The 12,920-nt window shown below is 35.3% G+C and overlaps 1 protein-coding gene across 1 annotated transcript in view; it reads left to right on the plus strand.

The window, feature by feature from the left end:
- Positions 1–12,920, plus strand: part of TRDN (triadin) — a 205,327-nt gene that overhangs the window by 21,288 nt on the left and 171,119 nt on the right. The window contains exons 2-3 of the mRNA XM_085217385.1: positions 5,389–5,595; positions 11,475–11,516. Coding sequence (XP_085073511.1) covers positions 5,389–5,595; positions 11,475–11,516 — 249 coding nt within the window. The remainder of the gene's footprint in view (positions 1–5,388; positions 5,596–11,474; positions 11,517–12,920) is intronic.

A 12,920-nucleotide genomic window follows, 5' to 3' on the forward strand; every position in this document is an offset into this window, starting at 1 on the left:
GAAACAGGCACTGCAGTTTGGGTGTTTTTATGTGTATGGGAAAATAGTAATTATTGTCAGAGCTGCAGCCGTCTGCAGGCTCAATGAAGATGATATGATGAACCTTAAAGAATGCATCAGATTATTGTATACACATTGCCCAGTCCTTCACCAAAGGGTTCTAATCTCTACCTCTTTTCTCCCCCTGGCATCCTCCCTTCTGTAGATTCAGATTCCAGCCTGATGGATCACAAGAGTGGTGAATTGATAAGGTCACTGGGTTAAAGCCCAAGGCTCAAGTGAGAGTTTAACATACAGTATAAATTTATACAGTCATTCTTTCTGTTTTCTACTCCCTTAATTAATATTTAAATATTCCAAGTGAAGTGGAATAAGTTGAACAGGAGCCATTAATGACCTGAATCCAGAACACTCTAAAGTCTATTTATTGGAGTGTTCATCTGGCAAGCAGAATAGAGAAGTCAAAATCTACTATCTCTCCCATTTAAGGCAGACTGCTCTGAGGCTTCTCACTTCCCAACTGAATTGCCCTAGCAATAATGTTATTATTTAAAAAGAAACAACCTCCTTCTTCCTAGCAGCATGGATAGCCCTTTGTTTTTAATACATCCAGCATTACCCAGTCTTAAAATTACATTTCGCACTAAGTATTTAACTTGATTTTTTAATTTTTTAAAATTCTGTTCTCAGGATGAAGGCTGTAATAAAGAAGATAAGTAGGAAATAACATAAATACAGGAAATGACTATTTTATGTTTGAATGAGTCTGCACAGTATAGGGCTGTTTTGTTTTGTTTTGTTTTTTTCTTTTTCTAGTTTTTCTTCAGGGGTACTGGGAGGCCTAGATGCTAAATTGCCCATTCCTTCATTCCTTGACCATAGACTCCTATGCTTATTATGCCTTAAGGAGCAATTATGCCTCAGCTCACTAACACAAAGGGTTAGCTGCCAGAACTACAAGTTCACCCTAAACTCTAAAAGTTGCACAGTATTCTCTTCAACATTGTCACTGATTGTCAAGGTTTATTTACACCTCTGAGACCTTATGGGTCTTTAGATTGTATCCTAAGTGACAAGCTTGAAACCAAAGGATTAATAAGAATCTCAGAGTTTTAGCAGTTTGGAATTTAGCAAATCAATCTGTTGATGTAAATGTGATATTTGTGACCTGATGGTACTGTTCTGTGTGCATGAGAAATTGTGATATGGAGTCAAATGTATTTATCTCAATGTCAAATGTAGTAATGTGTATATAACTTTTAAAAGGTCCTAACCCCATTGAAAATCAATAACAATCACAACTCAGTGTGCCAGGAGGCTCTCACAGATGTGGCAGTGGGCTGAAATTGGATGGCTGAAATTGTAATAGCCTTCAGCTGCACCCTCCACTATTGTAAAAGATGTTGCTGCCCCCACATCTGGGACTGCTGATCTGTTCACAAATCTCCTAACCTACTGCAATGTTCATCTAAGTATACTAAACTGGCTTGGATTCTGGTTGTCTATAACAGAGGCAGAGAAATTGGTCTTGGGCATGAAAATACTAATTATATGGGTAGGAATGTCTGGATTTGATTTTAACTTGTCACTGAGTGATTCCTCTCAAGTAAGGGAAAGGGACGCTTGATAGGCTCCAGCAGCTGATTTCAAGGCTGCAAATATGTCTGCTTGGGCAGAAGCTCTGCTCAGCTGTAATATTGGATCTCCTAGAAGGAGTCCAGTGGAGGCCTCAAAGATAATTAAGGGCCTGGAGCATCTCCTGTAGGAGAAAAGACTGAGTAACCTAGGTCTGTTCAGCCTGGGGTGGAGGAGACTGAGAGGGAATCTGACAAATATTTATAAATAACTACAGGGAGGTGGGAGGCAAATAGATGAGGCCAGGCTCTTCTCGGTGTTGTGTGGAACAAGGAGCAATGGACTAAAACTTGAATATACATAAGAAATTCCGTACTAATATGTAGAAGAAATTTACGGTAAGGGTAACACTGGAACAGGTTTCCCAGAGGGGTTGTGGGGTCTCATTTATGGAGACATTCTTGAGCTGTCTGGATGCCTACCTGTGCAATCTATTGTAGGCTACCTGCTTTAGCAGGGGTTTGGACTTGATGATCTCCTGAGGTCCCTTCCAACCCCTGTGGTTATGTGATTCTGTGAATATTTTTCAGAGAAAGAGAATAATTACAGCTAATTGGATTTGTGAATAATGCTGCCCATACTTGTCCCTTCTTTCTTTACTGATCTAACTGTGTCAATAGTAGGACTGCTAGATTTGGGAAAGAAGTTAAGATCAGTAGGAGACGGACAACAAAGCACACAACATTTGGGCACTGAAAATGAAGGACAAGGCAGGGAAAAACATCAGGATTGCACCATAAGTACTGCAAAAAAGGGTAGTGTGGAGGGCAATCATTTTGGTATTATTGTCTCATCTTTTTGAAGTTAAGATCCCGTGCAACCATCTACCAATGGTTACCACTATCACCAATATTTTCCACTAAACCATGTCCCGCAGTACAATATCTAAATGTTTTTTGATCCCCTCCAGGGTAACTCCACAACCTCCCTGGGCAGCCCATTCCAGTGCCTGACCACTCTTTCAGAGAAGTTTTTCCTAACTTCCAACCTGAATTCCTTTTGGTGTACCTTATTCCACACCTTTATTCCACAGCTCATAGGATGACATTGCAGCAAACAACGTCCCTCTCAAGAGTCCTCAAATAAACTCCACCAGCCAATATTATGTATGCTAGTATCCAGGGACAGAGGTGCATGCATGAAACTCTAATTTCTGTTTTTAGTGTTTTAGGCTTTTCCATGCTTCTCCAAGATGTTCAGAAGTTACTGTCTCGTAGGTGATGTCTGACAGCTCAGTGAGATTGCCTCTGATACACTAAAGAACCTATAACAACTCTGCAGACCTCTCCTAGACCCATTAATCATATAGCAAGAACCTGAGCTGGGAACATATACTGTTTGGTTTTATCTTGATTTGCAGGCAAATTTGGGTGGACAGCTCTTCATTCCCACTTCAGTGGTTGTAATTTTTATTATTTTCTTATATAACTTGCTTTTAAGAAAGCAAGTTCTCATGTTTTTAAGAAGAAATTTGAACTGGCTACATCAACAGCCAAGAATAAAGGAGAGAGAACCTTCTATCAAACTTCAGCTTTGTCTCTGCAGCACTGAAAAACAAGGAATTGCTTTTACATAACAGCTTTGCTAGGAGAATGATACTTTCCATATTAACTATCTGTATGTATATGTCTGTATAAATACAGAGTTTTAATTAACCCTACTATTTCTTCCAAATATGTCATTAGTATGTTCTGAAAGATACGCTGTGTTACTTACCAGATTTGTCAAGATGAGACATTACCTTTCTATTCCCTTTTATGCATCATAAACCTTGACTGATATCCCCAAGGGAAAAAAAGTCATAATTTGCCATTTACAACCTGTTGCATGCACAAATTACTTACATTTTATATTCAGTAGGATAACAAAATGCTATTGATTTGGAATTAGACTTTCATAAGCCAATTTCTACTGCTACTTCTCAGTTGGAATGTTTTCCCTACTTCCATGAAGTGGTTGAACCACAGTTTATGTTTGGAGAAATGGAAGCAGTGATAGTTTTAAACCATATTTTTAAAAATATATTTATGAATTGCATTCTTGTAGATAGGCATTATTAACATGGATAATCAACATTCTTTAAGATTAAATTTTGAGTAAGTAATAAAAACATGTAATATGTCAATCTTATTCTGTTTATACAACTCTACTGTTTAGCAGAACAGTTTTCTGAGGCTTGAAGCAAGGCATTGATTAGTCAGGATGCTTGTGCAGGTGCACAAGATGTTAAAATCCCTTATGTACACACAAATGCAATGCACTACGTAATAAACTGAAATATTTTGGGGTGGGATAAATGTATGTGCATACATATATAAGGATAAATATGTCATTTATTTTTTTAAGAATATTCACATAGGGATTCTTAAATAGAGACTATATACATCTCATGATGGCGAATATCTGAAAATTTTCAGTAACCTCACAGCATAAGTCAGATGGTAGTTTCTAAATTATTATTTGCAATTTTTCATGTGAAAGATGAAACTAAGTCTATTCATCTTTGTATAGTGCAGCTCTTTCACTTTCTATACCCCTATCATCCAAGAAAATTATTAGCTTTATAGGCTGAGTAAGGAGACATATTTGATATGAAGGTGAGAAATAGAGGTATGAGAAAATCAAGCGTCACCTTATTCCTTGAAGGTTCAGACCTCTGTGTGGACAAAGGTCCCTAAAATCACTGACATTTATTGAGAGTTGATAAAAAATGAACTGAACTCACCTATACTGGGAACATATGTTGTATCATATATATCATACAGTAGCTTAACTAGCAAATTCGTAAACTAAGCTGGTGGGAGTACCATGTTCTTCTACTGTTTTTAACTGTGAAGTTATGAATATTTTACTTTTATTGTTTTATACTCTGGAAAACAACTACCAACCAAGATTGTTTAGGTTATCACTTTATTTTATGAGGAAGAATAATATTGAAAATTTCAAATGTTGTCAGTTTTCATTTGCCAAAATTATGATTTGTGTGGAGAAATAGTTTTTCTCAATACTCTAAGGAAAAGTAGATTAACTTGTTGTTAACTCTCCATTAAACATTTAATTTATAGCAACAGTTAACTTAGTTAATGTTAGTATTCACCTTCCTACCTTGTTACTAGGACCAAACCAATGCTTTTTGAAATTAAGCCTGCTTTGGCAGTGTAACTCTTTCTTCTAAAGAGATAATTTAATTATGTGAAAATGAGAAGATCTAAGGTATTTAAAAATCAGCTACAAGCTTCCTCATGAAGTGTAATAATACTGTATGTTTAAATCTTTTGAGTTTCTGTTGGATAAAATGGGAAATAAACGTCCTTGACAGCAGAATTCGAGCCAAACCTCAAGTGGCATAAATGCGTTAGCTCCATTACAGATAATGGAAGTACACTTAATCACATCACCTTAGAATCTGGCCTACAGCCCATAACAAGACAGTCCTTTGGAGAGTAATAATATTTGATGTTTTCATCAATCACTCTCCTAGGTCTGTAGCTATCTGTGGCAGACTAAAAAATGTCACATCATAAACAAAAAGGCCAGTCATGACTATTTCATCGTGTTTGCATCCAAATAAAATTTACTAATTGTGGCCCTAGTTCAGGAAAATCTTCTTCCAGAAAATGTAGTATTTACTTTTGTAATATTTACTTTTAATTTACATGTTCTGAGAACAGATGTATTTCAATACAACAGTCAAATTCGTGCATGTTAGGCTCCAAGTTTTACATTCTCATTCCTTTGCTTTTACTTGCCTAGGACGTATGTCTACGACCACTACAATAACAGATGGTAAGAATGGATCCGTTCCATCATCTATGAGAATGGGCAAGAAATCAGTTACAGAAGACCTTGTGACAACATTCAGCTCCCCAGCAGCATGGCTTCTTGTTGTGGCTCTGATTGTTACCTGGTCAGCAGTAGCTATTGTAATGTTTGACTTGGTGGATTACAAAGCCTTTGCAGGTAAAACTCAGCATCTTTTGTTTGATATATTTTATATTAAAATTTAAAAATTTATTAAGGGTTGTGTATTATGTAAATATGAATGTATCTCATCTTCTTAGAGTCAGCACAGTGTCTCTGCTGAGTTTACTGTTAGAGGAGATATTGTGAGAAATGTCAGAATATATTAGTTTACACTTCATAAGTCTTTATAATTTAAATCTTTCCATTTTGCAGCCCATCATTATCCTGGGAAATGTATATGTTGGCAGTAATATTTATATAAGCATGCATGCTCAGATTTCTGTTTTGCAATTTCAATATAAAAATATTTCAAAATTAATAAAATGAATTATTAATTTCCATCTTCTTAAATATATTTACAAATTTCTCTTAGTTTCCTTAAGTACTCTGACATCTGCTTACATCATTTCATCACAAAAAATATGCAAAACACCATTTGTAAACATACTAACTGTAAATTCATCTGCAAAATTCTTAAGTACAGAAAGACAGATTCTTAGCATTAGCTAAGCCACAACCATATCCTCACTTAGGCATTTTAAGACTGGTCAAACTGAATTACAGGCTCAAGTTTGGCAATAGACTGGCTTTTGAGGGCAAGGCATATTCGTTTGGCACAAGGACTGTGATTCTGGTTGAGGAACGAGAAGAAAGGAATGGTGAACAAAAATGAGCTCATCATGACTTGATTTTTAAGCTGTGTAGCTGGCAGTAATGTATAACAGAAATTAAAATAAATCTGTGTTTTTAAAGAGGGCAAACCGTTCAGCAAGCTAGCTCAGAAACAAAACTGGCGTGAAGTAAGCAGGCTGTAGTGACTGGGAAATATGTAAAGTAGAACCAGAAAAGAAATGATGAAAGTCCTTTTCATTTCTAAAGAAGAATGCTAGCTCTATAGTGATCTCATCTATCACAATAATTAACTAGGAATAGAAATTTAGCCATTTTATTAGCTTAATTACTGATAAATCCATAGATTTTAGTCCTACTGTAAATCAATATTGACCTCAAGATTTGCTGAAATATCTTTTGAGGCAAAGAGCATGAAAGAAACCTACTATTTCTGATTTGATGGATGACATAGAAGCTTGGAATGTAGACAAAATTTGCGGCCAATTTAATTTAAGTTTTTTACTTCTCATCCTCATTTGTTTTCAGAAGGAATTCACTTGAGTTTCACTAACACAGAAACTTCCTTTTGAGTGACCCTTCCTACACAAGCATCAGATTTTAATATGAACACCAAAAAAAAATAGACATAAACCAAGAGAGAGAAACCACCATATTTTGCTCGTAATTTTCCATATTAGTTATCAATCGATCATATTCTTACTATTTTTTTCAGTAAGGAACAAGGGTATGCCTTAGACAAAACTCCTAAACTAAGCATTTCATAGACTGGCTGTCAGCTTATGCATGCTCTGTATACTACTCGGGGTAATATTAAGCAATGCAAAACTATATTTTTTCAGTAGACAGGGAAAATTTCTAGGCAGATGGAAATCTGATGTTCATGTTATATTGGTTAAATGAGCTTAAATCCCAAGGGCATTGATGCAAACTGACATTTTCAGACCAGGCAGTGGAAACAAAATAATGTAAAATTTAATCTGCAGAAGGAGTTCATATTTTGTAGAGATCTCTGAGAGATGATATTTCAATACTTTCATGGGTTCAATTCTCTTTCTTCCCAAATATATTTCTGTTCCTACATGATTAATTAAACCAACATTTAAATAACCTATTAATGGTGAAATGTTAAACGAAAGAACTACTGTGCTCCTTCAGACCTAGATTTACCAGATTGCTTTCTATGTTTATGGATACATAACAGTGGCTGTATAGATTTTATTATGCCCACGGTTTTGGCTCCTGACTTCCTAATCAGCTGGATTTGTCCAGCTGAAACCTACTAATTCAGTGGCAACAGCTGAAGACTTCACATAGAGTCACCTGGCTGGGAGTACTGATACTGAAATGATTTTCACCCTCTGACAGTGTGGCCTTTGCCTCCAGTGAAGGAAAATTTGGAGCATATTTTAAGTGACCTTTTAAATCTAAAATCCAGGAATAGTTTCATTTTACAATGACATTTTTCCTTGAATAATACACATTTTAAAAAACTTAATCATTACTTTCATTACTGTAAATTTAATTTTTCAAGCGTGATTAAATTTAATTTATTAGTTTTTAAATGTAAATGAAAGATACCAAATAAATTAAATGTGACTGTGTTTTTGTTTTTTTGTTTTTTTCTGTACAAAACACATTACATTCAGTGTCTTTTTTTTCCTGAGGTAGCACTTACCTTTCTTAAGTCAGTGCATGCAATTTTTTTCTGATTTCTTTCCTTGAAGTTCCATTAAGCTCAACTCTAGAAAATATGCAGAGAAAAGCTATGAGAAAAACGTGGTTAGTCTATCAAAGAGGGAACTGAGATTTGATCTAAGAGCAACCCACTCTTTCAAAGAGCAGCTGCAAAAGTAATAGATGACAGTTACCAAGATGATTTTCCTGTAGTATCAGGTGAAAGGGCCTGAAGTTGTGTCACAGGAGGTTTATGTTGGACACTGGGAACAAAATCCTTATCACAAGGGTAGAGAACACTGAGACTGCAGATTGTCCATCCTCGGAAGTGTTTGAGACTTTGTGAGCTGGCCATGGCTATCTGGCTCCAGTGTTAGCAGCAGTCCCTTGCTGAGAAGGATTGCACTTGATGAATTTCAGGGATGCTCTGATCCATGTCTACATGATTATATGATTCTATGAAAACCTTTGTCAGAATTTAATAAGGTATTTAGAAAGCACATTGCCAGAGATCTCATTGGACATCACAAACCTGGGGTGGATTTCCCCAGTGTCACATATGGGATGTGAATCTGTGAGCTACTGTAGTCAAGATTTCGGTCACTAGTGCAGTTAAAAAACACACTGTGCACATCTGCAGAGCTAGCCCTCTACCAGGTTTGCAGGAAGCAGAACCTGAGCTGAGATTGCTGAGTAAAGTGTCACACACCTACATGCTGGCACCGACTCTGACATAGTGACTCCCATGACAGACTTCCATCATATTTCTGAGCAAGAAATGCCAATTCCATAGCAAAGCCACTATTAATGACTATTCTGCACAGAACTGATTGCAGAAGAAAACAGCAGTTTGTAGACGTAATAGACTAGGCAAGGGTCTGCATAGCTAAGGAATATACATAGATTTGTTCCTCCTAATTCCTATTGGTTATAGAAAACCACCCCACAGATTTTGCTTTTTGAGAACTATGGTATCAAACTCAAAAGTAAATTATCAAGTTTGGGAATTTTGAAAATTTATGCTAATTGAGATTTATCACACATGTAACAACATGAAAATGAAGTATTTGTTCTCATCCTAAAATAGATGTAATGAAAACTTGCATTCCTATCATGTTATTTAGAAAACTGTAAACATGACTGAAATATTTCTAGTGTGGTATGAAGAAGACGTGCATTACAAAAGGCTGTGATAAGGCACTATTAACTTCATGCAGTACGTAACATGTATGAATATGCAATAAGTAGCATACCACACTGGAAGATCTCTTATACATTCTCGATATTTCTAGAAAAGCAAAAAGATTCATTTTTGTTTTATGGTTTATAACAGTTTGTAATTACTTCCATCCCTAATGTTAAAAAAAAATCATTTCACTAATTGGCTTCATAATTCATGAATGCATTTCATGCATTTCTTGTATACATAGCTGGATCATATATTTTAATTGGTACACGTAGCTAAATAATTTATTTCAGTTCCAAGTTTTGATTGCCCAAGAATCTGCATTTGTTAATGGGCGAATAAAGACCTCAGAATTCCCCACCATCTCCGCAACCAATTATAGATAATTAACACCACCCTAATTTCAGATTCAGATTGTAACATTCAGAGTAAATTGATAGTGATGTTACCAGTCACCTAAGAGCCAGACTAGGTCAAACCTAATGGAACCTCAGCAAATCTACAAAACCCCAAACTAGCTAGAAAATAATAAGCAAAAAGGCACAACACATGTGAAATGCAGGTTCCCATTTTCTTTTAATTACATTCATAAATGCAAAAAGGATAGGATCTTCCTTGTAGATAATTCATTTTGCTCAACCAAAAGAGGCATTTTAGAGATCTCCAGCCAAGGCACATCTCTGTGAAGGTAATGCTTATCAATGGAGACATAGAGCTCCTGCCTCAATGAGAAGCTGCAGGGATTATATTAGTAAGATGTTCTCCTTAATGCTTTTTATTTTTTATTTTTTTCCTTTCTTTTAAGATAGATAATAGGAAAACTACTGGCCAAATTGTTCTGGGCTCTTGGACATCAGTTTCTGACTAACACAGTCTGAAATCACCATTTCCCTGTCTTTAGTTTATGGTCACTTTTGTTTTGGAAGGCCCTGGGTATCCAGAGTGATATACATATTTTCCAGTAAAGGAAAACAAACAAACAAAAAATTAAGACCCTAGTTTTCGTTTTAACATCTGTATTTTGAAGAGAAAAAGAGCCAAGAAAATGGTGAATAGGACTCTAAGTAAGTTGTGCTGTGTGGTTGGCACATATTATTTTATTCCCGCCGTCTGCATGAAAAAGTTGTAAATTGCAAAACCTGATCATGACAAGTGGAATTCAAAAAATACAGCTATTTTACTATACTACTACTTGCCTATTTGTTTATTTGTCTACTATTTATTTATTTCTCTATTTTTTGAGATAAACATCAGGAACATATAACTAGGTTGCCATGAAAGTAGTCTCCTATTTATTTCCATGGAAACTATAACAGATATAAGGAACACAACAACACTATTTACTAGATCAAATTCTTAGCTACAAAACGCTATTTTTCAACATGGTGACCACCATTAGCTATGCATTTTCAACAGTGATGAACAAGAGCCTGCATGATGTGCTCATAAAAATCTAAACCAGCAAAGGTGACACACTCACTGCTGCCACCCAGTAACTCACTGTGCTGACATTCACAGTTTGGTTTCCATCAACATTCAGCAAGCATCGATGACAGTCATTGGATGACATTTTTATAAATGGAGGAAATCAGTGACACACCTTTGCTTCAAACACACTTTTATGTCAGATGACATTTGTCAGACAGCCTCTCTGCTGCCATCTGTCACAAGGCAACAAATGTAACAGAATACTGGTGAGAAGGTTCAACTCCTACTGTCATACCACCAACAGCTACTTCTGATGTCATGGGTCAATATAATAAAAAAAGGAGGCACTACTTTCAGACCAACCCATGTACATTCATTTTTCTTCTGGAGTTTTATCCTAATATAGTCATTCTGTTGCATTTATGTTCAATTATAACTTCTAAAAATCGAGACTCACATACCTAAATATGTTTCATGGGATATGAAATAGAAACCATACTTCAGGATTGTAATTCATTTCAGTAACAATTCCAAAAATGTGACTTTCTTGTTATTTGCTATGGAAGAAATCCAGATAACTAGAGCCACCTATACATATCGTGTATTCCTTTTAGCAATAGAATGCATAATTTTAGAAAATACCTGTGTTGCGTTTAACAGTATTTTTAAATTGCTCTGATTTGTACTATGTTATCTAACATGTCTGAAGAACTGTCCACTGGAAATTGAAGCAGTGATTTTCCTGGAAGAATCCTCTTTGTAGTTGTTTATCTTTTTAATGAACTCTAATTTCTGCTTTGTAACAGCAGCCCCCAAGATTAAATAAGTTGTCACTTCTCTCAGTAACTGCTTCATTTATTTGAGCAACAACTGAGGATGTTCATGACTGCTAATGTTGTTTCTCCCTTTTTTTTATTGGCCTTTCTTGTGTTCATCATGTTGTCATCCGCTATAGCCAGCTATTCACAACATTGCGATGATCCCTGTTTACCACCTGGTAAAGACGCTGTGCCTGCAGTGTTCTGAATATGTGTGTGCATGTGCACTCTGCTTGCTGGAGGTAACAATGCATGGACGTGAGCAGAGTGCCAGGGTGTAGTAGCACTCTCCTCTGCTACACCCAGGTCTGTAAAGTTCATTACAATGGAGTGCTCCCAACATTCACACCTGAGACAGGTTGGTCAGTGATGAGATCCTTCCATTCAGCAGATACTCAGTAATCAGTGAGGAGATATTCATTTCATCACGATGAATGCATTTTTAAATACCATTGGACAATTATTTAATGGGACTGCATTATAAATGTGAAGTTAAAATCTGTATTCTCAGTTAGAGAATAGAAACTTCAGAATGAGTGAAAAATAAAGCTTCAAGTATTTTGGATTAAATGTCTGACTGTTAAAAAAACAACACTTAATTTAGGTCTGATCCATCAAATCTGAAGCCTTTCACCTAATATCAAACCAAGTCACATAAGTAACATACAAAGCTGATGTTAAACTTATATTCCTATCCACATTTTTTCATTTGTCTCTATCAAAAGTATCAGAAATTCTTGATACTTTATGAAACATTGTGAAATTTAATTGTAAAATTTGGAAAGTCTACTTATATTCTATTATTCATATCCACATTTTATATAAATATATTCTATTTATAACTGCTTTCTTTTGGGGTAAAATGTTTTTGTCCAGTTTCATGTGAGGTTTCCACTATGGACCTGACCTCAATATAATTATCTAAGGCTGATCTTAGAACGAAATGAAGTATAGTACAGAATGCAATCTTCATATTTATACTTGAAGTACATATAAAAGGGGAATTTCTGGGAAATACTGAGGTTAGTTTTTTTTGGAATTGTTTTATGGTGCTGTAATTCATTGATAGCTGCCAAAGTCTATTCAGATGACCAGACTAAAATAGTTATCACAAATCTTAAGAAAGTATAAACTTTCAATTTAAAATAATCTTATCTCTATAGCAGAATATTTTACTAGACTAGGATATGTTTTATTATAAAGAACTAGTATTAAGCTTTTGTATTTTATCAAACATGACAGAAATTCTGTCTTTGTCAGCTGTATCTTGTCAGTATTAATGAATTAGGTTCTATCTAATAGATCAGTCTTTACACCAGATAATTACCATCATTTGTATTTTAATTGCATTCAATTCAGTGAAGTCAAAATATGTAATTGATGAAAATCCAACAATATTAAATAATTCAGAGACATTTATTTAAAAATACCTTTAAAAGAGGTTTAACTCTGACTATGTGTTTAACTATTTGACAAGCAAAAGATTGATAGAAGACCACATTCTTTGTCAGGGATATTAAAACCAGCGTAATAACTGAAGTGATTTGCACAAATAAATCAATTAGCCACTTTTTGTTGTGCAA

The sequence above is a fragment of the Meleagris gallopavo genome, chromosome 2 (assembly GCF_905368555.1).
Source record: "Meleagris gallopavo chromosome 2, MGAL_WU_HG_1.1, whole genome shotgun sequence".
Lineage (NCBI taxonomy): Eukaryota > Metazoa > Chordata > Aves > Galliformes > Phasianidae > Meleagris > Meleagris gallopavo.